Source organism: Ranitomeya imitator, chromosome 2 (assembly GCF_032444005.1).
Source record: "Ranitomeya imitator isolate aRanImi1 chromosome 2, aRanImi1.pri, whole genome shotgun sequence".
NCBI lineage: Eukaryota > Metazoa > Chordata > Amphibia > Anura > Dendrobatidae > Ranitomeya > Ranitomeya imitator.
The window spans coordinates 284,538,876-284,566,531 of NC_091283.1; the positions used below are offsets into that span (position 1 = coordinate 284,538,876).

Genomic DNA, 27,656 nt, shown 5'->3' on the forward strand with positions numbered 1-27,656 from the left:
GAGCCAGGCTGATGTTTGCCAAAGACCATAAGGATTGGACCACAGAGGACTGGAGTAAGGTAATCTTCTCTGATGAGTCTAATTTTCAGCACTGCCCAACACCTGGTGATCTAATGGTTAGATGGAGACCTGGAGAGGCGTACAAGCCACAGAGTCTTGCACCCACTGTGAAATTTGGTGGTGGATCGGTGATGTTCTGGGGATGCTTCAGCAAGACTGGAATTGGGCAGGCTAATCTTTACGAAGGACGTATGAATCAAGCTGCATACAAGTTTATCCTTGAAAAACACTTGCTTCCTTCAGCTCAGGCAATGTTCCCCAACTCTGATTACTGGTTTTTCCAGCAGGACAATGCGCCATGCCACACAGCTAGGTCAATGTGTGGAGAAAGGAGCACCACATCAAGACCCTGTTATGGCTAGCCTCTGTAATGTAATCAAGAGGAAGATGGATAGTCACAAGCTATCATGCAAAGAAAAACTGCTTAAATTTTTGTACCAGGATTAGCATAAGATCACCCAAAAGCAGTGTGAAAGACTGGTGGAAAGCATGCCAAGATGAATGAAAGCTATGATTAAAAATCATGTTTTTTCCACCAAACATTGATTTCTGAACTCTTCCCGAGTTAAAACATTAATATTGTTGTTTCTACATGAATAAGAACTTGTTTTCTTTGCAATATTTGAGGTCTGAAAGCACGGTTTCTTTATTATTTTGTCGATTTCTCATTTGCTGCAAATACAAAATTTTTAGCTTTAAAGTTCAGAAACATGTTGTCAGTAGTTTATAGAATAAAACAACAATGTACATTTTACTAAAAAAAAAAAAAAAAAAAAGAGCTGGATTACTTACCGGTAATGCTCTTTTATTTAGTCCACGACAGCACCCACATGAGAGAGGGATCCGCCCATAGGAACAGGAAACCTACAGAAATAAAAGGGCGGTCCGCCTCTCCTCCTCAGTTGGATTTCAGAGTACCAGAGGAACCGCCCAAGAATTTGGACAAAACAGAAGTTGTTGTTTTTTTTTAATAACCTACCGTATACACATACATACATTGTGAGCCCCATCGGGGACAGCGATGATAATGTGTGCAAACTGTAAAGCGCTGCGGAATATGTTAGCGCTATATAAAAATAAAGATTATATATATATATATATATATATATATATATAAATACCTATATACAACCACCATTAAGTGCTCTACTTATATCTAACTTAGGGAGGGTAGTGAGTGGGTGCTGTAGCGGACTCATTAAAAGAGTATTACCGGTAAGTAATCCGGCTTTTTACTCTTCGCCACGACAGCACAACCCATGAGAGATTTTCAGAGGACCATAGCCTGGGAGGGACCACCATGCTGAGGACAGCTCTCCCAAAGGCTAGCTCTGAAGAAGATGAAAGATCCAGGCTATAGTAGTTTTATAAAAGGTAGATTGAGATGACCACGTTGCGGCCTTAGATATAAGCTCAATTGGGATGTCTGCCTATCAGCTCAAGAGGATGCCACTGCTCGCGCTGAATGCGCATTTATACCCTCCGGAGAATTTTTGCCTTTCGCGGAGTATGCCAAGTAGATTGCGTCCCTGATCCAACAAGATAATGTGCCCTTTGTGACCCCGTACCCCTTTCTGTAGCCCTGGAAGGATACAATCAGAGCCCTACTCTGTCTCCAGGCCCTAGATCTATCTATATATTTCAGGACAGCCCTCCTCACATCTAGGGTGTGAAACATCTCTTCCTCTGGAGTGGAAGAATTACTACTTCTTACTTACTTCTTCTCCTGCAACCCTAAATGACTATCGTCCTGTAGCCTTAACATCTCACGCTATGAAGGCCTTGGAAAGATTAGTGCTTGCTCACTTAAGACCAAGGGTCAATGCTTTTATCGATCCCCTTCAGTTTGCCTACCGACATAGATTGGGGGTGGATGATGCTATTCTTTCTCTGTTACATAGGGTACACTCATTTCTGGAGACTGACGGAACCACGGTGCGAGCGGTGTTCTTTGATTTCTCGAGTGCATTTAACTCCCTGCAGCCACTTTTACTACACAAAAAGATGACTGATATGAAGGTTGAGGTGGGGATGAGAAATTGGATAACTGACTACCTATCAGATCGGCCACAGTTTGTACAGATGGGAGCAGTGGTGTCAAGCAGATTATTGAGCAGTGTAGGTGCCCCCCAGGGAACGGTGCTTGCGCCCTCTCTATTCACACTGTATACTTCAGACTTTCAGTATAAATCTGAACTTTGCCACCTTCAAAAATTTTCGGATGACTCCGTGGTTGTGGGATGTATTAGGGGAGATCAGGGGGATGAGGAATAGAGAAGGGTGGTGTCGAATTTCGTGGATTGGTGCAATGGTAACTATCTACAACTAAATGTTAAGAAAACTAAGGAGTTGGTGGCCAACTATAGCAGGATAAAGATGGAATGCTTACTGATCACTATTGCTGGTCAGGAGGTAGAGCAGGTGGAGAGTTACAAATATTTGGGGGTCCATTTGGATAGCAAACTGGACTGGAGATACCACTCAGAGTCTGTCTACAAGAAGGGGATGAGCAGATTGTATTTCCTAAGGAAACTGAGGTCTTTAAATGTGTGTAGCAAAATGTTAGAAATGTTCTACCAATCTGTAGTGGCAAGTGCCATCTTTTTTGCAATCACGTGCTGGGGTAGTAGTGTGCGGGCCTCTGATGCTAATAAGCTGAATAAGATTATTAAGAAGGCAAGTTCTGCTGTCGGCTGTAATCTGGACTCTTTTGGGGAGGTAGTGGAGAGAAGAACTCTGAAAAAGTGTATGGCAATTATGAACAATAATGCACATCCATTATATGAGCTATTCATGAGACAGAAGAGCACCTTCAGTAACCGGCTAATACTTCTGAGGTGTAAGGCAAAATATAGGAAATCGTTTGTGCCAACTGCCATGGGAATGTACAACAATAACATTAGGGTTAAACCACCAAGGTGAATGTCTACTTATTTCTCTACATTTCAGTTCACTTGTTGTGTATGTCCTGTTCTAACGTATAATGTATAATGTTCTTCTGTCAACTCCACTGTCATGTCAACTATGTAATTCCTTTATGATTTTTATGATTTAAGTTGTGCTGCTGTGATACCATAATTTCCCACGGGATCAATAAAGTGTATCGTATCGTATCGTATCGTAAAGAAGGAGGGAAGAATGATCTCCTGTGACCTGTGAAACTTTGCTGCCACCTTATGTAGGTATAATGGATCTGGTTTCAGTATAATCTTGTCTTGAGATACTAACAGGAAGGGATGATCTATGGAAAGAGCCTGGATATCGCTACCTCTTCTGGCTGAAGTCAATACTACCAAAAGTGTTGTGAATTCTGCTCTTGGGTTCCCTCCAGTGGTTGTAGGTGGGAATGCAGTTGTCTCTGAGTCGCAGTCCTGGCCAGGTGTATCGGATGATTACAATTCTGACTGGGATATTTAGGTGTGCAGGATTCTTTAGCCCTTGCCAGTTGTCAATGTTCCTTGTGAAGTGTTGGATCACTTTCTGGCTTCTCCTGCTTGCTGCCAAATTCAGCAAAGAGAAGTGTTTGGTTTTTGTATCTGTGGCACACTGCTGTGTGCTTGTTTCAGTTTTATTCCTGCTCTGATTGTAGGATTCACTGGAGTTGCAGATTTACGCTCCTACATCTTTTAGTTAGATGTAGGAAGTTTTTGTATATTCTGCTGTGGATGTTTTTTGAAGGGTTTTAATACTGACCGCACAGAACTCTGTCCTATCTAGCTAGAGTGGCCTCCTGTGCTAAATCCGGTTTTTCTGCCTGTGTATGTTTTTTCCTCTCCAACTCACCGCCAATATTTGTGGGGGGCTGTCTATCCTTTGGGGATTTTCTCTGAGGCAAGATAGTATTCCTATTTCCATCTTTAGGGGTATTTAGTCCTCCGGCTGTGACGAGGTGTCTAGGTGTGTTAGGTACACTCCACGGCTACTTCTAGTTGCGGTGTTAAGTTCAGGATTGCGGTCAGTATAGTGGCCACCTTCTCCAGTGAAAGTTCTCATGCAGCTCCAAGGTCACTGGATAACACAAAAGGGCTGTTTTTAGTTATATGTATTTCAGGGAAACGGACTCTAATGGCTCAAATGAGGAACCTGTCAGGGCCTCCAGATCTAAATTTAGATCCCAGGGAGAAACTCTAGAAATGTGAAGCTGGTCACTTCGTTCACAAGCTGCGATGAATCGAGAGACCCACCTATCTCCTGCCACATTATAACCATAAAGTGCCCCTAAGGCAGATACCTGAACCTTTAGTGTACTAATGGACAGACCCAGTTCTCTACCTCTCTGCAGAAATTCTAAAATAGGAGTGTGTTAATTAAGCCCTCCGAAAATCCTCTTAATTTTAATAACTGCCTCTCAAGTTCCATGCCGTCAAGTGGAGGCTCTCCACTCGAGGATAAAGGCATGGACCCTGAGAGAGTAGATTCGGGATCGATGGGAAGACCCATGGGTCGGTCATGGACATGACCTGCAGCCAGGAGAACCAAGGCCTCTTGGGCCAGAATGGTGTGATGAGGATTATCCTTGCTTTCTCTTCCATGATCTTTCTGATGACCAGAGGTAGCAGCATTATTGGCGGAAAGGTATATGCTAGTTTGCACTGCCAAGAAGCTTGAGGGCATCCAATATCTCTGGATGATCTGCTGTATTCAGGGAGGCAAATCTCCCCACCTGCTTGTTCTTCTTTGTGGCATAAAGGTCTATTTGAGGAAGACCCCATAATTCTACGATCTTTCAGAATATGTGGCGGTTGAGACGCCATTCTCCTTGACGTAGCACATGACGGCTCAGTAAGTCTGTTTTTGAGTTGTCCTTTCCCTTAATATGGACCGCTGAGAGAGAAAGTAGATGGGTCTTGGCTAAACTGAAAATTTGTACCGCGGTAGACATCAGCTTCTTTGATCGTGTTCCGCCTTGTCGGTTCACATATGCAACCTCCATGGTGTTGTCTGACTGGATTCTTACATGCGAACTTCGAAGCTGTGGAAGAAAATTATGTAATACATGACTGACCGCCTTCAGCTCTTTCAAGTTTGATGAGTCCTGCATCTCCTCTATGTTTCACTGTCCCTGTGATAGGCTGTCCCCTATATGGGCACCCCATCCTTTAGGACTAGCATCAGTGGTGATTATACTGGATGGTTTTATTACCCATGGGACATCTCTAGAAAGATGGGTATCAACCAACCATCAGGCCAGGGAGGTTAACACTTCTGTAGACTAGGTTATTACTCCCTCCAGATGACCCCGCAAACTTTCTTCCATGTGGAGGACCTCATGCTGCAACCCCCGGGTATGGTACTGTGCCCATTGGACTACCGGAATGCAGGAGGTAAGAGATCCTAGAAGGGACATAGCCTCTACTAAGGACATCCGAGGTTTGTCCGTTGCTGTCCTAACTTTCACCTTTATGATTAACTTTTGACTAGTGGAATCCAGATGACGACCCAGGAAAGTCTGAAGGGTCTGTTGCACCAGCATGGACTTCTCGAAATTTATAATCCATCTCAATGCCTGTAGAGATGAAATTGTGTCAGCAAGGCGGTTACTACATTGGGAGGTCGAGTTTCCTACTATCAGAAAAAAAGACATCACCTCCAACATTAGTTTTGTGAATACTCGAGGTGCCATAGAAAGAACGAAGGGCTTTGCTGCGAACTGGAAATGACAGACTCTCCCTGCCAAGATCACTGCCACCCTATGATACCACTGGTATTTGACATGTATAGGAGGATGATAATATGCATCTTTTAGATCCAATCCGGCCATCATACATCTAGGAAATAAAAGTCTGATAGTGGATCTAATTGACCCCATCTTGAATTTACGATTGTAAAGAAAGGTGTTTAATGTCTTTAAATTTTTAATGGTCCTAAATTACCCGTCCGATTTAGAGACCAGGAACAAAGGGGAATAAAAACTCTTTCCTTCCTGACCCACCGGAACTTCTACTAGGATATTTTTGGACACTAAGTTCAGAATTTCTGATTTGTTGTTCTGGTGACTTAAGTGATGTCAAAATAAATGAATATTGGGGAATACAACAGAATTCCAATTCCAATCCGAACTTTACTAGGTTCAGGACCCAGGTACTTGCTGTTATTTTCTTCCATCTTTGGTGAAAATTTTTTAGTCTGCCTCCTACTGGAGGATCTGGGCTATTGGAATCTACTACCTTTCTGGGAAGAAGGCCCTTTAAGCATAGCCCCTCTTTGTTTGACCTCCTTCATAGCCCAACGGTCTCGGCCTTCCGACATCTTCCTTTTGTTGAATGGATGTCTTTTAAATGCTCTCCTATATAATGGAAGAGATTGATCAGGGAAACCCTTTTTCCTTTCTCCCACTTTGGTATCTCATCCAGTACACTTTTGAAGAGAAACTCATCCTGGCATGGGATCGCGCAGAGTTTTGTTTTTGACTGCGTACCTCCCTTCCAACTCACAAAGCGCGTTGAGCGGCATTAACTAGACCAGCTGATCTAGCTGCTAATCTTAACGAATCCGCCAATGCATCCGCCTGGATAGCCGCCGCTCCCCTGATTAATGGAAGGGCAGATAATTTGTCCCTGGACACATTCTGCTCGATCTGTTGCTCTAGCTGGTCTATCCATACCAACATTGATCTTGCCATGCACATGGTGGGTAGAATTAAAGGTCCAAGGAATGGTGATTGTTGATGTTGACGGACGTGAATGTAACCCTATGATGACCATTGGTACTAATGTGATTGAAAATTGTCTTGCCGAGGTTATTTTGTTACAACAGGTGGCCGAGACTGCTGGTTCCAGTGAGCAGAGAGTGTCCTACAAAAGGAAATCAGAGCTCTGGTGCAGAGAAAGCAGGTAGAAATGTCTGGTGGAGAAATTGGCAGAGTCACAGTGAGTGATCCAATCCCCACTGCAATACCCCCCAGGAGTGAAATGTTGATATGGTGTCGGGCAGCAATAGGCCTCAGAGGTAAAAGATTACAAGGCCCTGATAGAACCTGTGTATTCAGACAGTAGGCCCACAATCCTGACAGCCAGAGGGGTGGTTGAAGTCCGCAAAAGGAGGGTACCAGTACGTGTCCTTAACTGTAGAAAGGTCCACTTAACCAGATATGTCACACTTGCCAAACTGTTTACTGTTGATAATAATGTGATACAGGCAACAGAACCCTTGGTCCCGTCCAACCAGGCAGAGGACAATGGCTCTGCAGGACAATTAGAGAATTGGTTCCAGAAGCTATACGTGGGCACAGATTCTACCCGATCACGCAAGAAACATGGGGCTTACCGGGTAGTCCATGAGTATGAACGGATATTCAGCAAACACCCAATAGATTTTGGGCAGGTAAAAGGGGTTCAACATCATATCCCCACGGATAGTCATCCACCCATTAATGAGAGGTACCGGACTGTGCCTCCAGCTCATTATCAGTGTGCCAAAAGTATGCTATGAGAGATGAAGGAGGCTGGGGTAATTCGAGATAGTTGTAGCCCTTGGACAGCTCCATTAGTCCTTGTCAGGAAAAAGGATGGCACAATAAGAATGTGTGTTGATTACAGGCAGATAAACCGCATAACACACAAGGATGCATACACATTGCCTAGGATCGAAGAATCCTTGGCTGCTTTAAAATCTGCTAATTACTTTTCCACCTTGAATCTCACCAGTGGCTACTGGCAGATTCCTGTGGCAGAGGTGGATAAAGATGGCCTTCACAACATCGATGGGTCTCTCAGCATTCAATTACATGCCGTTCGGACTGTGCAACGCCCCATGAATGTTCCAGAGGATGATGGAGTGCTGTCTCGGGCACAAGAATTTCAAAAACGTCTTGCTGTACCTGGACGATGTCATTGTCTTCTCCAAGACATGCGAAGACCACCTGAAGCACCTGGCTGAGATGTTCAAAGCTCTGTCCAACTTTGGCCTAAAGGTAAAACCATCTAAATGTCACCTGTTGAAATCCAAGGTACAGTACCTGGGCCATGTGGTAAATTCTGAAGGAGTGGCACCAGACCCTAACAAGGTCACCGTGATCAGAGACTTGCCAAAGCCAAACAACATCCATGAAGTCCGACAGTTCCTCGGGTTGGTAGGCTACGACAGAAGATTTATTAAAGACTTCACCAAGATAGCCGCACCACTGCAAGACCTGTTATTTGGCCAATCTAAGAAAACCAAGGTTAAGAATATCCCGTTTGACTGGAACGACAGGCTGGAGGGATCCTTTGCTCGGTTGAAGATGGCTCTCACGGTAGATGAGGTACTGGCCTACCCAGAATATGACCAACCGTTTGTGTTGTACACGGATGCCAGCATAGTGGGACTGGCAGGGGGAAGGGAAGGGCGAGAGATCCCCCTTAGCCTGTGGACGATGTACGGACTATCTTCACTCTAGGAGCAACCTCTCATACAACCATCCCCTGTAGGGACAGGAAAAAACACTGGAGGGTGGAGAAGGGAGGGGCCTTTTAACCTCTCTGCAATCCTGTCCCGCTACAGGGCAAGGAAGGTCTACCTCTATGGTGCTGTCTGGAGGGACGTAATGCAAAGATGTGTCTTACAGTCCAAGAAATATGGCAAGCTCTAAAGTGATTTCCCTTTCTCATTCAATAATATGTCTGGCTGTTCTATGTTTTTGTACAATTTGTCAATAGCGTATATTGTTTCTCAGAGTTATTTTTGATGGTCAACAAAATATGATTTTCCAGTAAATAATATTTCACACTTTCACACTCTAGGTATGATAACTCCTCTTTGTGGGATTTTGACTTCTAATTCCTCATGTTTGTTCCTGTTAAAATAAAAAACTTGTGGTGGGCGTGGTTTGCCAGGGGACAGGAGTGGACGTGTGTTTACAGGGCTCCTGTTAATCCCCTATTTACTGCTGCTTAAGCATACTAAAAGTGGATTATTTAACTCCACTACGCATTGGAACATGCCAGGAATGAGATGGCAGAGAGAAAAAGCTGGCACACCAAAGAAAACTTTTTTTACCGGGGCAGAGAAGTTCCCCGAGGAGGCCTAATGGAAGCCTGCTTAAGTCCAGAGGAGGAGAAGGTAGTCCCATGCCTCAGGGAAATCAAGCACCGGACCGAAGACAAGAAAACCCACAGCCTGGAAGATCACAGCCGACAGACAGACCAGGTGCCAAAGAGTCCCCCGCCTCAACTCCGGTGCCAGTCCCCAGAGATCTGGGGAGAAGCAGGGGGATCACCAGGAACTATTCTGCAGCGACGCGGCGGAAGGATAATTTTACCGGCCCAGCATTGCCGGCAACGAGGATCCCTGCTCCTTCCGAGACTCGTGTGCCAGACAGTGAGGATCAGAGGGAGCACCGAGGGACCTATCCAGCACTGCATGTCACCGAGAAACGGAGGAAATCAGAGGATCGCACGCCGCGGCCGCCCAGCCGCGGAGTGATCTTCCCGACACCCCGGAGCACGCTGAGGTATGATGCGCCGGTGTTCGCGCCCAGCAGTGAAGGGGGAAGGAAAGCTCGGACAGGGGGAATGGTAGTGGAAGGGGATGGAGGCACAGTGCAGCGGCGGACTATGCGGGCTATGCAGGGTACACCACAACTGGAAAGAGGGCACGCCAGACCCCAGATATCTCACTGGAACGGAGGGGGAAGATCCCCTTCAGTTCAGAGAAGCGGCATTAATGGGGTCTCGGATGGGATCAGACTCCAACATGAGGGACCAGACACAGACCCACAACAGGATCATTCACCTCGGGACACTCCCCTTGCTAAATCAATAAAGCAGCTAATAAAAGGCATGAACAACATGAGTCACAATGCTGTTAACCCCTTCCTCTGCTCTGCCGGAAGCAGCAGCCCAGAGGAGAGGGAAGAGAAACTAATAAAAACAGCGTCCAGCTCTCATGACTACGCAAAACAAAATAAGGGGAGTTTGGGGGGGTCCCTCGGCTCTATAGATCAACTAGAGAGCATTCATTCTGAGGAGTTCGCTGAGGAGATGGACTCCTGTGACTACGGTGAAGGATTCTCAGAGGAAAGCGAGCCTGATAATGCTTTGTCATCATCATCATCATTATCCTCATCACACTCTGGCTCTGCCTTGGATGACTTAACAAGCCATGGGGACTCTGTGACCGCTGAAACGCTTCCACGGGAAAAAGTCTTTAGTAATCTGGGGAAAAACCTGTCACAAGGGCAACGTTACTTTAATAATTCACTGATAGATAACATTTTAGCTTCTGATGACCACCCTTCAGAAAAATTTATGACCAATCTATGCAAAGCTTTCCTAACCTCTATGGACGCAAATGGAGCTAAAACATCTGAAAGATTCATTAAAAAGCTTTTCAAAGACATCTTTTCACAATTAACTACTGCCCCACTCTCTGATTTTAATTTGGCTTCCGATAAACATCCCTATACTCTAAAATCGTTTTCTCCTAGCAAAAATCAGGAAGCGATACGCTCTGATCTTGTGGGGGGCGTTTCTGTGCTTGCGGATCCTCTGGTCAATATAAAGAACGATATAACCTCATTCCAGAATAGCCTGGCTTCCTTCGAGAACTTCAAAAGGAAAAACAACCTGAAAATCCGAGGGATCCCCGAATCGGTTAAAAAATCCCAATTGGGAGGCTACGTCTCCTCCATGATCTCCCACTTGTTCCCCACTACTCAAGGGAAAAATTTGGTTGAAAAAACATTCAGGATACGCAGGCCATCTTCTCTACCATCGAATATAGCCGCAGACGTTGTTGTTTCATTTTATCCCAACTGGCTGAGAGACTCACTGCTGGACTATGCAAGAAATCCAAGGTTCCTGTCCTCTCCATATGGCCATTTAACTTTCTACAGGGATCTGTGCAAAGATACCTTACAAAAACGTAGACTGTTTCAGCCCTCTACCCAAAGACTGCAACAGGCAGGAATTCAGTATAATTGGTACCAGTCTTCTAACCTGAGGTTTCACTTTGCAGCTAAATGGTACACCTTCTCTTCTCCAGCAGAGGCAGCGGTCTTTCTGAACCGTGCAGGTATAAACTCGACTAGGTCTTCTTCGGGGTCCACTTCCTCAACTTGAACTAAATCTTCTCCGAGCATGTAGGAAAATATTCTTCTTCTGATACTCCACATTGTAGCATGTAAATGAACCGAACTCTTCCGCCCACAAAGTCCTAAGGTCACCTGGAGTTGACCTGGATCTGACAGGCCTTCACGTGATACTCATGTCTACTGGACAGCTTTAGAACTTTATTGCATTACGTATGTCATTGCATTCTTTAACCATCCCTTTTATTCTAGGTTTTTCTCTTCTTTAATCTACAGCGTAATGTCACAGCGGATCTAATCAAGTTTATACAGATTCTTCATACATTCCCTATACTTATGGCGAATAATGGTATTCTATTATTTTATAGGGTTTACTACGTTGTCTCAGCCATACTAAGCTATAACATTACAAATAGCCTAAATTCTATAGCCTACCGCAACTCCAAAGTCAATACTTTCCTGGTTTAATAGAGCTATATATATTATTTCCTAGACTAACGCTTATCCTACTCAAAATCTACTATGTATTATTATATGATGCCACTTCTATCTTGTAAATTTTTACAGTATTATATGATTGCCTGTTTCCCCTATTCTCATAGGGGTTCTTTCCCCTCTCTCGTATCCCTCCCCTTACCCCCCCTCCCCTTCCCTGTCTATCCTTCCCAGTTTAAAAAAAAAAAAAAAAAAGTTAAAATTCAATAAAATTTGTTGGAAAAAAAAAAAAAAAAAAAACACTTGTATAAACCTCCCATGCTGGCGCCGATCCAGCAGTGTCAGCACTTGCGTTTTGGGGGCTTAGGTTATTATGTCACCTGAGCACTGCATCCAATTAGTGCTGGCTTCACTGTTCTCACCTTCAGACAAAATCCAACAATAGGAGGAAGTCAAAGAGAAGTCGCAGCCCTGGCTTCCTGTTGATGTTCAATACGTCTGAGGGCAGGGACAGTGAAGCTGGGGCTGATTGGGCACAGGGTTCATGTGATGTAACAACCTCATATGAGCCCCAGGAACACAATTGCCGATACCGCTGGAACAGCACTGGCACAGAAGGTGAATGTGATTTTTTTGATATTATAACAAGGCCAAACATGATAACAACCCATTTAAGAAAAATACAATTTCAGTTTAAAAGATTTTCCACATTAAGAACATGAAAAAAGCGTCTCCCCTGTGTGACTTCTCTGGCATTTAAGCAAATCTGATTTATGGTTAAAACATTTCCCACATTCTGAACAGGAAAAAGGCGTCTCCCTTCTGTGAGTTTTCTGGTGGCTAGCCAGATGCGTTTTACGGGTAAAACATTTCCCACATTCTGAACATGAAAAAGGCTTCTCCCCTGTGTGAATTCTCAGGTGCTTTAGCAAATCTGATTTCTGGTTAAAACATTTCCCACATTCTGAACATGAAAAAGGCTTCTCCCCTGTGTGAATTCTCTGGTGCTTTAGCAAATCTGATTTACGGTTAAAACATTTCCCACATTCTGAACAGGAAAAAAGCTTATCCTCTGTGTGGGTTCTGTGGTGGTGATCAAGAACCGATTTTCGGGTAAAACATTTACCACATTCTGAACAGGAAAAAGGCTTCTCCTCTGTGTGAATTCTCTGGTGTATAGCAAGATATGATTTTTCATTAAAACATTTCCCACATTCGGAACAGGAAAAAGGCTTCTCCCCTGAGTGAATTCTGTGGTGTACAGCAAGATATGATTTCTGGCTAAAACATTTCCCACATTCGGAACAGGAAAAAGGCTTCTCCCCCGAGTGAATTCTGTGGTGTATAGCAAGATATGATTTCTGGCTAAAACATTTCCCACATTCGGAACAGGAAAACTTCTCCCCTGTGTGAATTCTGTGGTGTGTAACAAGTTTTGATTTCTGGTTAAAACATTTCCCACATTCTGAACAGGAAAAAGGCTTCTCCCCTGTGTGAATTCTCTGGTGTCTAACAAAATCTGATTTCTGGTTAAAACATTTCCCACATTCTGAACAGGAAAAAGGCTTCTCCCCTGTGTGAATTCTCTGGTGTCTAACACAATCTGATTTCTGGTTAAAACATTTCCCACACTTGGAACAAGAATATCTGTTGTCTGCTGTCAGAATTGTTTGATGTTTAAGAAAAGACTTTTCAAGGGGAAAGCTATTTCCATATTCTGAAGGTGAAAACAGCATCTTTGATTTAGGAGCAGTTCGTTTTTTAATGCTTATTTTACGAATTTGATTTTCCTTAGTAGTCGGTAATGAATCAGAAGACAGGACCTGTTTCAAAGGATCAGATGATAGATCTTTGCTGTGAAGGGATGATGGTATATCTGGAGTAATAGCATTCACTTCAATTGTATCCTGTGGGATCTCAAGACTATCTGATTTAAAAATTGAAGAAGTTAGCTGTCCCTCTGATCTCCTGGTACAGTCATCTGCCAAAAATAAAACCAATTATTTTTCAATTAAATATCCTCATACTTAATATTTATGAACATTTCTATTAAAACTGTAAATAAAAATGGCAAGTTAAGTAAAAAAATTTGAATTATTCACCAAGAAAATGACAGTTCTCAGCGTAATAGAAAACCTCATAGGATGAACCAGTTGAGCATGGTGTTCAACTGTTTGTTCATTCTGCCTCCCAACTATGGAATAAAAAGCCACTAAGCAATGTTATGTAGAAAAAAAAAAATACTACCAATAAAAAGTTCTACTCATCTTACATAAAAAAAACAAGTCCCCACACAGGTCCATCATCTGTCAAAGGAAAAACAGAGGTTTCTACATTTTTAGTGGCTCAAAGGCTCTTGAAAAGCAACATGGCTTCCATAAAGCAGTCCAGCAAATCAGCTGTCCCAAAGTCAAACTTCTCCCTCGCTTCTGAGTCTTGCAGTGTGCCCAAAGCACATTTAGAATCAATGTATTTGGCATTTACAGTCAAGAAATGAGCCATGATGAAGATCTATTAGATCGAAACGCGTTGCTATTAGCAGGTTTTTGTCGCTGTTCACATTCCCTTTTGTGCAGGGATGATTTTTAAGGATATGGATCAATAAAGGACTTTTAATCGAAAAGGAGCTGGAACAATCTTCACATTTCTCATGTCTTCAAGCTGTTGCTACGTCTGGGTCAGGACGGGTTCACGTGCTCCTGTGGTCTGTTGGTGAGCTCACTGGCCCTTTGGCCCCTGTATTTTTCTCAAGAAATGGGGTGCTTACTGTTGAATGGGTGTTCTGGAGTAAAAAGTCAATAGATCAAAATAGTAGAACTCCGGCACAAGATAAAAATGTATCTAATGTTTTGTTGTGCTGAAACAAGAAAATCCACAATTTCAGATAATAGACCCATATGAATACAGAGCTGTTTAAATCATCATTTTGGTGCGAATCTGCCTTTCTCAAGATACATCTGTTTTTACAGGTTCAAGGTACCCGAGTGGTGGAGTAAGGTGTCCATGTGGAACACCCACCAGGGCAGTGGGGTATTCGGTACCAGGTCCGGTACTCACAGGGGGATGTCAGGGTGGCTGCAACCAGGTCCGTGGCCCTTGGCGCCCATGTTAAAGGGAATGTCCTTAAAAGGGTTTTAGGAATAAAGTTTGTTTGTGACGCCACCTGTGGTATTCGATCAGTAGGAACCGACGCTGCTTAAAGAGTTCCTCTGGGGTGATGGTATGGAACCTAGATGGTATAACTTCCCACAGCTGAAGTAGGTCCCCAGGACTCCTATGTGTAGATGGAGGATGGTGAGTGGTGCAGTAAAGAACGGAGGACACAGGTTTGCAGTCTCTTTACCTGGTTTACTGTAGGATTCAGGCAACCGCAGTCCAGGGCACCAGATCACGGGTACAAGCAGGGTCCGGCCGGCATGGAAGCAAATTCAGAGTCCCCTTTACCAGGTGGAGATAGAAGCCTTCCTATTAGCACGGTGGTATTGTAGTCCCTTACTGCCTATGGCTTCTGGCAAGGTCCTCAGTTCTTCCTGTCCTCCGTGGAGGTTAGGACACAAACTCGTATGGCAGGTGGCTCGAGTCTTTTTATAGGGTCTCTATCACAACCCGGGCTCTATGTGCCACTGTGCCTCCTGGGTATTAGGGTGGACAGGTTACATGTAGTTCAGCTGTCCTGCCGGATTCTGCTGTGCCTCAGAGTCCGACACAACCTCGGTCTTCCGGCTACTGGTGTCGCAGCTTTCCTCCCCAGGTGTCACTCGCCTGTGCTTCGCTCTCCTGCTCTCTCACTAAACATTGTTCTTCCTTCAGTATCTCACTATCCAGGAGCTGCAGCAACTCTGACTGCACGGCCCCTTCAGTCCTTCCAACATTCACTGTCTGACTGCTCTCTTCTCTGTCTTCTGACAGACTAGCGGCTTTCCCTCCAAGCCAGAATCTATTTATAGGGAAGTTCCCCTGAAAACCAGGTTCAGAGCTCCCCCTTCTGGCCTGGAGTGTTAACATGTTGTGTGCTTTGTGGTTACCTGATAGAAGAGATCTTCCTTTGCTTCCAAGCGTGACTTCACTCTCCCTGTGAGGAAAGCAATGCCACCAGGACCCTGGGGCGTCACACATGTGCATTGGTTTCCACGTGACACATGGACACCTTACACTATCATCTGGGGACCCTGAACATGTAAAAACAGATGAATCTTTAGAAAAGCAGATTCGCGCTGAAACGTTGAGGATTTAAACACATCTGTATTCATATAGGTCTATTATTCGAAACTGTTGATTTCCTTGTTTCAGCACAATAAAGTGTTAAAAATGTATCTATCGTGTGCCAGATTTCTACCATTTTAATGTATTTGGCATCACTATAGTGAAAAGAACCCACTTAATTTACGGTGAGTGTGTTTTCTGGAGCACAATCTGGGCACTATGGCTTGGTTATTAAAATGGTATATTTTCAATTTCTACTCTCCAGCATCGACTGCGTGCTAATTACCAGAAAGTGGCTATGGAGTCAAAATTGTCACTACTGCTATAGATTAACTCACTGAGGGTTAGATTGTTCAAAATGGAGTCACTTTATGAGCATTTTTACTGCTCTGATTTTCTTATGTTTTGTCATATTAGGGCTTTTACAAATGCTGTGTCCCATCTCCTCTGGGATAGGACGTCTGCTTATTCATTCTGCAGGTGGTGCTGGTAATCTGGTAATGGAGGAGACATCAGAATCAGAAGCTCTGGGGGGGGGGGGGGGGTGCAGACTGTGCAGCCACTAAGATTAAGGTGCCTGCGACACTGTGGTACCATCCATTCTGGCAGTTTGGGTGTGTACGCTGTCCAGTTAAAGTAATCTGCTCCCTACTTCAGCCAATTGGAAAGCACCACACTCTACTAAAGCTCGAGTCATATTGCTGGAATCTGAGAGATACAAGCTTGTCCTCCTCTGGTTCTGTCCTCTGTACTCAGCTCCCAGCTTGTGCATTTGTTTCCTGTTGTGACCCCGGCCTGTTTACTGACTACTCTTGCGTCTTCTGATTTTGTATTTTCTCTGCCCTCTCGGTTGTAGCCAGACTACCTGACTATTCTTCTTGTAATCTCATACTACAGAAAAGCTCCAACAAAGTGTTAATCCGCACAGCAGGGAAGCCCACTCAGTGAACAGGTAATTGCATGAACTGATGCTGCAAGCATGTTTACAGAAGTAAGTGCTCCGAGAGCCGGGGTGCCACTCCAAAGAAAATAGCCACAATGGATAAAAAAATTGAAAGGAACGGATGGCACTCACCACTTAAAAAACTTCTTTATTCCAATACTTTAAAACATTGGCGTCGGGAGAATGTGAGCAGGAGTGGAATGGACGACAGCCATTTCGTGCTGCAGTGGCACTTCTACTGGTCACTGGTCTACTGGTGACCAGTAGAAGTGCCACTGCATCGAGAAACGGCTGTCGTCCATTCCACTCCTGATCCCATCCTCCCGACGCCGATGTTTTAAAGTATTGGAACAAAGAAGTTTTTTAACCGGTGAGTGCCATCCGTTCCTTTCAATTTTTGTATCATACTACAGAAAAGCAAGTTTCAACGTGGCCCAAGCCTAGGGGTCTGTGTGCAAGTCCAGATATAGAGGGGTTAAAGAAGTTAAAGGATGATGGGCAAAACTGTGACTATAGACAATAACACATTGTTAGGGGTCGAGTTCACGCTTCTGCACAGGGGGAATCTCGGGCCATCTCCGCTGCAGTCTCCCATTCTTCTCCTGCCGCAGTGGAGCCTGCTCAGCGGAGACGTCGATCCCAGCGTCTCGCTCAGTCTGACTCTGTACAGAGAGTTACTGCTGCTTTTCCTGCTTCTGCCATTGGAGTCAGTGCTGGGCAGTGGCGAGCAGACGCTTCTGGGACTAAGTCTTGCTTTTCTCGTTCTGAGCATGCCCAGAGTAAGATCTTTCAGTGGAGAGCGAGGGTCACATGATCAGATACTGCAGCTAAGGCCATTGGTCCTTCAGGAAGGTCCTGTAGGTGCTCACGCTCTGTGGCAGCCTCTCATTGGTCCTTCTAGGAAGGTCTTGTACGTGCTGCAACTATTTAATGGCCATGCGCTAGTATTGTTCTGTGCTTTGCGCAAGTGTGGTCACGTACGAGTTTATTCAGGGACCCGGCTGAAATAAGCCCCTAGAATGCTGGCACCTCCGGCGAGGAGTTTTGTGCATGCGTGACCTCTGACTGCTCTCTGTTTGGGCAGTTAGCCTGTGCCTCTCTGAAGTCTAAGTCTAGGGCACAGTGCTTTGCTTTCACGGCTACTTGGTGAATTAACTGAGTAAGTCCATACCGCCATATAGTGCCGCCGTTTGGTAGCAGCAGGTTCTTCTGCACGGTGGACCCCGGGCTGCGAACGCATCAATAACCATAAAAACATCTATATTTACTCGGTGCGTTCCACTAGCCCTAACACACATCTACTGAAATAATCAAGCTGAACAGTCTTTTTAAGTATAAAAAAAAAAAAAGAGTAACTAATGGTAAACTTCGTTATACCAAGAAACAGAAAGATGATCGGCACAGAGCTTCACTATAGCGCAATTGGAGATTCGCTTAAACGATCTGTTTCAGAAGGACAGATGAGGTCTCCCTTGCTGTGAGCTGCGGGTGGTGCTATGCAATCGTCAGAGTTTTGTACAAGACCATATAATGAGAAGAAAAATGATGCAGCACTCACCCTTGCGCTTCTTCCAAGTGTGCTCTTTATTCAGCAAAACATACTATGCATAGTATGAACCGGCATACGCAGTGATCTGTGAGGGAGCGGGAGTGAGGAGAGACCGGACGACGGCCGTTTCGCGCTACGGCGCTTCTACAGGTCCATGCCTGAGCATGGACCCGTAGAAGCGCCGTAGCGCAAAACGGCCGTCGTCCGGTCTCTCCTCACTCCCGCTCCCTCACAGATCACTGCGTATGCCGGTTCATACTATGCATAGTATGTTTTGCTGAATAAAGAGCACACTTGGAAGAAGCGCAAGGGTGAGTGCTGCATCATTTTTCTTCTCATTATATGGTCTTTAACTAATGGTAAAACCTTTCAGGGTTATTAGTGTGGGTCTCGGTGGCTCTTGGCAATATAAACTGTCGTAAAGGCCAATATTTTCTATCACATGTGTTTCAACAAGAAATATACTTTTAAATAGGTCTCTTTATAATAGTGCAGAGCTGATGTGTGAAATTTAGATCCTACATTTGGAAGAGGCAATGGAGACCTTTTTTTAACCCTTTAACCCCCAAGGGTGGTTTGCACGTTAATGACCAGGCCATTTTTTACAATTCTGACCACTGTCCCTTTATGAGGTTATAACTCTGCAACGCTTCAACGGATCTTGGCGATTCTGACATTGTTTTCTTGTGACATATTGTACTTCATGATAGTGGTAAAATTTCTTTGATATTACCTGCGTTTATTTGTGAAAAAAATGGAAATTTGGTGAAAATTTTGAAAATTTTGCAATTTTCCAACTTTGAATTTTTATGCAATTAAATCACAGAGATATGTCACACAATATACTTAATAAGTAACATTTCCCACATGTCTACTTTACATCAGCACAATTTTGGAAAATAATTTTTTTTTTTGTTAGGGAGTTATAAGGGTTAAAAGTTGACCAGCAATTTCTCATTTTTACAACACCATTTTTTTTTAGGGAGCACATCTCATTTGAAGTCATTTTGAGGGGTCTATATGATAGAAAATACCCAAGTGTGACACCATTCTAAAAACTGCACCCCTCAAGGTGCTCAAAACCACATTCAAGAAGTTTATTAACCCTTCAGGTGTTTCACAGGAATTTTTTGAATGTTGAAAGGGAACCTGTCACCTGAATTTGGCGGGACTGGTTTTGGGTCATATGGGCGGAGTTTTCGGGTGTTTGATTCACCCTTTGCTTACCCGAAATATTGGATTGAAGTTCATTCTCTGTCCTCCGTAGCACACGCCTGCGCAAGGCAAGATTGCCTTGTGCAGGCATGTACTACGGAGGACAGAGAATGAACTTCAATCCAATATTGTGGCCAGCATGCAGCCAGCGGGTAAGGAAAGGGTGAATCAAACACGCGAAAACTCCGCCCATATGACCCAAAACCAGTCCCGCCAAATTCAGGTGACAGGTTCCCTTTAAATAAAAATGAACATTTAACTTTTTAAACAGCTCCAATTTGTTTTATTTTACCAAGGGTAACAGGAAAAAATGGACCCCAAATGTTGTTGTACAATTTGTCCTGAGTACGCCGATACCCCATATGGGGGGTAAACCTCTGTTTGGGCACATGGCAGAGCTCGGAAGCGAAGGAGTGCCGTCTGACTTTTCAATGCAAATTTGACATGAATTGAGATGGGACGCCATGTTGCGTTTGGAGAGCCACTGATGTGCCTTAACATTGAAACCCCCCACAAGTGACACCATTTTGGAAACTAGACCCCTAAGGAACTAGATGTGTGGTGAGCACTTTGACCCACCAAGGGCTTCACAGAAGTTTATAATGCAGAGCCGTAAAAATAAAAAAATAAAAAATTTTCCCACAAAAATTATTTTTTAGCTCCCAGTTTTGTATTTTCCCAAGAGTAACAGGAGAAATTGGACTCCAAAAGTTGTTGTCCAATTTGTCCTGAGTACGCTGATACTCCATATGTGGGGGGGGGGAACCACCGTTTGGGCGCATGGGAGGGCTTGGAAGGGAAGGAGCACCATTTGGAATGCAGACTTAGATGGATTGGTCTGCAGGCGTCACATTGCTTTTGCAGAGCCCCTAATGTACCTAAACAGAAGAAATCCCCCACAAGTGAAACCACATTGGAAACTAGACCTCCCAAGGAACTTAACTAGATGTGTTGTGAGAGCTTTGAACCCCCAAGTGTTTCACTACAGTTTATAACGCAGAGCCGTGAAAATAAAAAAAAAATTTTTCCCACAAAAACTATTTTTTAGCCCCCAGTTTTGAATTTTCCCAAGGGTAACAGGAGAAATGGAACCCCAAAAGTTGCTATTCAATTTGTCCTGAGTATGCTGATACCCCATATGTTGGGATAAACCCCTGTTTGGGCACACGGGAGAGCTCGGAAGTAAAGGTGCACTGTTTTACTTTTTCAATGCAGAATTGGCTGGAATTGAGATCGGACGCCATGTCGCGTTTGGAGAGCCCCTGATGTGCCTAAACAGTGGAAACCCCCCAATTATAACTGAAACCCTAATCCAAACACACCCCTAACCCTAATCCCAACGGTAACCCTAACCACACCTCTAACCCTGACACACCCCTAACCCTAATCTCAACCCTATTCCCAACCGTAAATGTAGCCCCAACCCTAACCCTAGCCCCAACCCTAACCCCAAGTTTAGCTCCAACCCTAACTGTAGCATTAACCCTAGCCCCAACCCTTAACCCTAGCCCCAACCCTAACGGGAAAATGGAAATAAATACATTTTTTAATTTTTCCCTAACTAAGGGGGTGATGAAGAGGGGTTTGATTTACTTTTATAGCTGTTTTTTTAGCGGAATTTTATGATTGGCAGCCATCACACACTGAAAGACGCTTTTTATTGCAAAAAATATTTTTTGCGTTACCACATTTTGAGAGCTATAATTTTTCCATATTTGGGTCCACAGAGTCATGTGAGGTCTTGTTTTTTGCAGGACGAGTTGACGTGGTTATTGGTAATATTTTCGGGCACAAGACATTTTTTGATCGACAAGATGATGTTTTCAGCGGTACCACGGTTATTTATATCAGTCTTTTTGATCGCGTGTTATTCCACTTTTTGTTTGGCGGTATGAGAATAAAGCTGTCACGATCCAATTTTGGATTTGTGGCAGATCTGGTTTGCCTCAGTTTTAGACCTTTTTTCCTTTCTGGTCATCGGGGGTTAATGCAGTTTACTCCCCCCGGTGGCCGCTGATGTTACTGCATTGCTGCTGGGTCAGCTGATGTTTGTGCTGACCACTCCCTCCATCCTTTAAGGCCGGCGTCACACTCGGCGTAAGACAATACGGGGTCGTAAATTACGGCCGTAATACGCAGAAAAGTCCCCAAAATAGTGGTCCGTATCTCCTCCGTAGGCAGGGTGTGTCAGCGTATTTTGCGCATGGCATCCTCCGTATGTAATCCGTATGGCATCCGTACTGCGAGATTTTCTCGCAGGCTTGCAATACGGACATACAATGGATCCATGCTCTCAAAAAAATCGTAAATATATATATATCATACAGCGCAAGATGGCTTTAAAGCCGGTAATTCAATTGCCGGCTTTTGCGATCTCCTTCCTAAACCCGACATGATATGAGACATGGTTTACATACAGTAAGCCATCTCATATCCCCATTTTTTTGCATATTCCACACTACTAATGTTAGTAGTGTGTACAGTCATGGACAAAAATTTTGAGAATGAGACAAATATTAATTTTTCCAAAGTCTACTGCTTCATTTTTTCTAATGGCAATTTGCATATACTCCTGAATGTCACAGCAATTACTGTACTTGCAAAGTCAATATTTGCCCAGAAAATGAACTTTAACCCCCAAAACACATTTCAACATCATTGCATGTTGTGAATTCTGCTTTTGAGCTCCCTCTGATGGTAGCAGATGGTAATGCAGTTGTTCCTGGGCTGCAGTCTTGGACAGGTGTATCTGCTAATTGCAGTTCTGACTGGGGTATTTAGGCTTGCAGGACTTATTAGTCCTTGCCAGTTGTCAATGTTTTTTGGGATATGATGGATCTCTTTCTGGCTTCTCCTGCTTGGCTGCCATTTCAGCAAAGATAAGTGTCTGTTTCTTTTTCTGCTTGTTTTTGATTGTATTCCTGCTCTGAATGTAGGAGTCGCTGGAGTTGCAGATATACGCTCCTACGTCTTTAGTTAGATGGAGGAAGTTTTTGTATATTCTGCTGTGGATATTTTTGAAGGGTTTTAATACTGACCGCACAGAACTCTGTCCTATCCTGTCCTATTTTAGCTAGAGTGGCCTCTTGTGCTAAATCCTGTTTTTCTGCCTGTGTATGTTTTTTCCTCTCCAACTCACCGCCAATATTTGTGGGGGGCTGTCTATCCTTAGGGGTTCTGCTCTGAGGCAAGATAGGAATACTATTTCCATCTTTAGGGGTATTTAGTCCTCCGGCTGTGACGAGGTGTCTAGGATTGTTAGGTACACTCCACGGCTACTTCTAGTTGCGGTGTTAAGATCAGGATTTGCGGTCAGTATAGTGACCACCTACTCCAGTGAAAGTTCTCATGCAGCTCCAAGGTCACCGGATCATAACAATTGCAATCCTGCCTTAAAAAGGAGCAGCTAACATCGTTTTAGTGATTGATCCATTAACACAGGTGTGGGTGTTGATGAGGACAGGGCTGGCGATCAGTCATGATTAAGTAAGAACGACATCACTGGACACTTTAAAAGGAGGCTGGTGCTTGGTGTCATTGTTTCTCTTCAGTTAACCATGGTTATCTCCAAAGAAACACGTGCAGCCATTGCACTGCACAAAAATGGCCTAACAGGAAAGAGTATCGCAGCTACAAAGATTGCACCTCAGTCAACAATCTATCGCATCATCAAGAACTTCAAGGAGAGAGCTTCCATTGTTGTCAAAATGGCTCCAGGGCACCCAAGAAAGACCAGCAAGCGCCAGGACCGTATCTTAAAACTGTTTCAGCTGCGGGATCGGACTACCAGCAGTGCCGAGCTTGCTCAGGAATGGCAGCAGGCTGGTGTGAGCGCTTCTGCACGCACTGTGAGGCGGAGACTCTTTGAGCAAGGCCTGGTTTCAAGGAGGGCAGCAAAGAAGCCACTTCTCTCCAGAAAAAACATCAGGGACCGAATGATATTCTGCTAAAGGTACAGGGAGTGGACTGCTGAGGACTGGGGCAAAGTCATTTTCTCTGATGAATCCCCTTTTCGATTGTTTGGGACATCTGGAAAACAGCTTATTCGGAGAAGAAGAGGTGAGCGCTACCACCATCTTGTCTCATGCCAACTGTAAAGCATCCTGAAACCATTCATGTGTGGGGTTGCTTCTCAGCCAAGGCAATCGGCTCACTCACAGTCTTGCCTAAAAACACAGCCATGAATAAAGAATGGTACCAGAATGTCCTCCAAGAGCAACTTCTCCCAACCGTCCAAGAGCAGTTTGGCGCTCAACAATGCCTTTTCCAGCATGATGGAGCACCTTGCCATAAAGCAAAGGTGATAACTAAATGGCTCATGGAACAAAACAGAGATTTTGGGTCCATGGCCTGGAAACTCCCAAGATCTTAATCCCATTGAGAACTTGTGGTTAATCAAGAGACGGGTGGACAAACAAAAACCAACAAATTCTGGCAAAATGCAAGCATTGATTATGCAAGAATGGACTGCTATCAGTCAGGATTTGGTCCAGAAGTTGATTGAGAGCATGCCAGGGAGAATTGCAGAGGTCTTGAAGAAGAAGGGTCAACACTGCAAGTATTGACTTGCTGCATTAACTCATTCTTAGGCTGCCGTCACACTAGCAGTATTCGGTCAGTATTTTACATCAGTATTTGTAAGCCAAAACCAGGAGTGGAACAATCAGAGAAAAAGTATAATATAAACATATGCACCACTTCTGCATTTATCACCCACTCCTGGTTTTGGCTTACAAATACTGATGTAAAATACTGACCAAATACGGCTAGTGTGATGGCAGCCTAACTGTCAATATAACCTATTGGTACTCATAATCTGATCGCAATTATATTTCTGTATGTGATATAAACATCAGACAAACACTAATAAAAACCAGAGGGCAGCAGATCATGTGAAAATATAATATTGGTGTCATTCTCAAAAATTTTGGCCATGACTATGTGCAAAATTTGGGCTGTCTAGCTATTAAATTAAAGGGTTAAATGGCAGAAAAATTGGCGTGGGCTCCCGCGCAATTTTCTCCACCAGAGTTATAAAGCCGGTGACTGAGGGCAGATATTAATAGCCTGGAGCAAGTCCGTGGTTATTGGCCCCCCCCCTGGCTAAAAACATCTGCCCCAGCCACCCCAGAAAAGGCACATCTGGAAGATGCGCCTATTCTGGCACTTCGCCACTCTCTTCCCATTCCCGTGTAGCGGTGGGATATGGGGCAATGAAGGGTTAATGTCACCTTGCTATTGTAAGGTGACATTAAGCCAGATTAATAATGGAGAGGCGTCAATTATGACACCTATCCATTATTAATCCAATAGCATGAAATGGTTAAAAAAAATAAAATAAAATAAAAAACACACACACACAATATTGCAAAGTATTTTAATGAAATAAACACACAGGTTGTTGTAATATTTTATTCCACTCTCAATCCACCTGAAGACCCTCGACTTGTAACAAAGTAAAAATAATAAACCAACAATATCTCATACCTTCCGTCGATATGTCCCACGATGTAAATCCATCTGAAGGGGCTAAATTATTTTACAGGCAGGAGTTCTGCTATAATGCAGCTGTGCTCCTGCCTATAAAACCCCAGCGAATGAATGGAAAGTAGGTCAATGACCTGTAGTTACCTTCATTCGCGGTGATGCGCCCTCTGCTGGATGTCCTCATATGAACTCGAGCCTGGGAGAATATTCAGAAAAGTTCCCACGCTTGAGTGACCCCAGCTGACTACTTCTCTGGACCGCCAGTCTATGACAGGGTTGTGTCTTCTCAACCAAGGGAGACCTAAGACAATGGGAGTTAGTATGCCCTCCAAGACGTAACATGACAGGAACTCTTCATGACAAGCCTACTTGTTAATGCTGTTTCCCTTGTGCTTTTTTTTATTGCTTTGTACCTTGAATTTGGTTAACTAAAAATGTATCGGATTTAAAAAAAATATATATTATTTGTGGAAAGGCTAGTTTGAAATGCCATGGAGCTTGAAGAGCATCCTGTTGTGAATTCTGTGGCTGAATTCACTCCTGTGGTCACAAGTGGTACTGCAGCTTCTGAGCTTCCTCCCTCAGGTGTTCTGGTGAGCTCGTTGGCTGCTTTGTTATTTAACTCCACCTGATTCTGTCTTCCTTGCTCCTTGTCAATGTTCCAGTGTTGGATCTGAGCTTCTGGATCTTTCCTGTGGCCTGCTGCTCTGCTTAGATAAGTGCTTCTTTGCTTTTGTTGCTACTTTTTCTGTCCAGCTTGTCTATTCATTTTGCTGGAAGCTCTGAGACGCAAAGGGTGTACCGCCGTGCCGTTAGTTCGGCACGGTGGGTCTTTTTGCCCCTTTGCGTGGTTTTTTGCTTTAGGGTTTTTTGTAGACTGCAAAGTTCTCTTTGCTATCCTCGCTCTATCTAGAATATCGGGCCTCACTTTGCTGAATCTATTTCATCCCTACGTTTGTCTTTTCATCTTGCTAACAGTCATTATATGTGGGGGGCTGCCTTTTCCTTTGGGGTATTTCTCTGAGGCAAGTCAGGCTTGTTTTTCTATCTTCAGGCTAGTCAGCTCCTCAGGCTGTGCCGAGTTGCATAGGTAGTGTCAGGCGCAATCCACAGCTGCCTTTAGTTGTGTTTAGGATAGGTTCAGGTATTGCGGTCTACAGAGATTCCACGTCTCAGAGCTCGTTCTATTGTTTTTGGGTTATTGTCAGATCACTGTATGTGCTCTGATTGCTGGCACACTGTGTCACTGGATTGCCTACATAACAGCACCCATTATTTCTGGATAATCCGTTACTTTCAGGGAGGCAAATCTCTGTACTCGCTTGTTGTTTCTTGTGGCGAAAAGATCCATTTGAGAAAGACCCCACGTGTCCACGATCTTTCTGAATATTTGGTGGTTCAGACACCATTCTCCTTGCCTCAACGTATGGCAGCTTAGAAAATCTGCTTTTAGATTGTCCTTGCCCTTGATATGAACAGAAGAGAGGGATAGTAAATGACCTTCGGCTAGATTGAAAATTTCTTCTGTGGAAGACATCACGCTTTCTGATCTGATTCCCGCCTGCCTGTTCACATAGGCGACTGCTGTGGTGTTGTCCGACATGATTCTTACGTGTTTTCCTTGAAGCTGTGGGAGATAATGGTGCAGAGCATAACTAACTGCATTTAATTCCTTTAGGTTTGATGACCTTTGTAATTCTATTCCATTCCACTGACCCTGTGTGAAATTGTGTCCCATATGGGCCCCCATCCCGTAGGGCTAGGGTCCGTAGTGATTATACATGAAGGTTTCACCACCCAAGGGATGCCGATAGATAGATGTGTATTATCTAACCACCAAACCAGAGAGGATAAGACTTCAGCAGATAGAGTTATTATTCCTCCAAGGTGACCCTGCAAACATCTCTCCTCAAAAAGGATCTGAGGCTGCAGCTTCTGAGTATGATATTGGTCCCATTGGACCGCTGGGATACAAAAGGAAAGGGAACCTAGTAGGGACATCACCTCCCTTAGAGACATCCGGGGTCTGTCCATTGCTGCCCTAATTTTTTCTTTAATGCGCAATATCTTTATCTCTGGAAGTAGGCACCTCTGACTCGTTGAGTCTAGGTGAAGACCCAAAAAGGACTGGAGGGTTTGTGGTACGAGCCTGGACTTTTTGAAATTGATGATCTACCCTAATGCCTGTAAGGACAAAATTGTATCAGCTACATGATCTTTACATTGGGTGGCCAAATTTCCTACGATGAGGAAGTCATCAAGATATGGTATAAATGTGTCCTTCTGGCGTAAGAAAGCCATAACCTCCAACATCACCTCAGTGAACACTCGGGGTGACATAGAGAGACCAAAGGGCATCTCTGTGAACTGGAAGTGGTGGATCCCTCACGCGAAGGACACCGCCACTCAGGTACTTCTGATGTTTGCCATGTATGGGTAGATGAGAATATGCATCTCTCAGATCTAGGCCAGCCATCATACATCTTGGGAACAGAAGTTTTATGGTGGATTTAATTGATTCCATTTTAAATTTATGATTGCGGCTAAATATGTTTAATTTTCTTAAAGTAATGATTGTCATAAACAAGCCATCTGGTTTAGAGACCAGGAATAAAAGGGGACCTTCCTGGTCCTTTGGAACCTTTATTCGAACTGAACAATATAGCAAAAAGAGGGTAATGAACCACTCACTGAAAAAAATGGGTGCCCAAAGAATTATGTATAAATAGCAAAAAGGGAAACCTAAAATATAACAT

At 44.0% G+C, this 27,656-nt stretch overlaps 1 protein-coding gene across 1 annotated transcript in view; it reads right to left on the reverse strand.

The window, feature by feature from the left end:
• The window catches only part of LOC138663183 (zinc finger protein 157-like), a 117,112-nt gene that overhangs the window by 66,613 nt on the left and 22,843 nt on the right, over positions 1 to 27,656 (reverse strand). Inside the window, exon 7 of the mRNA XM_069749335.1 lies at positions 13,327 to 13,484. Coding sequence (XP_069605436.1) covers positions 13,327 to 13,484 — 158 coding nt within the window. The remainder of the gene's footprint in view (positions 1 to 13,326; positions 13,485 to 27,656) is intronic.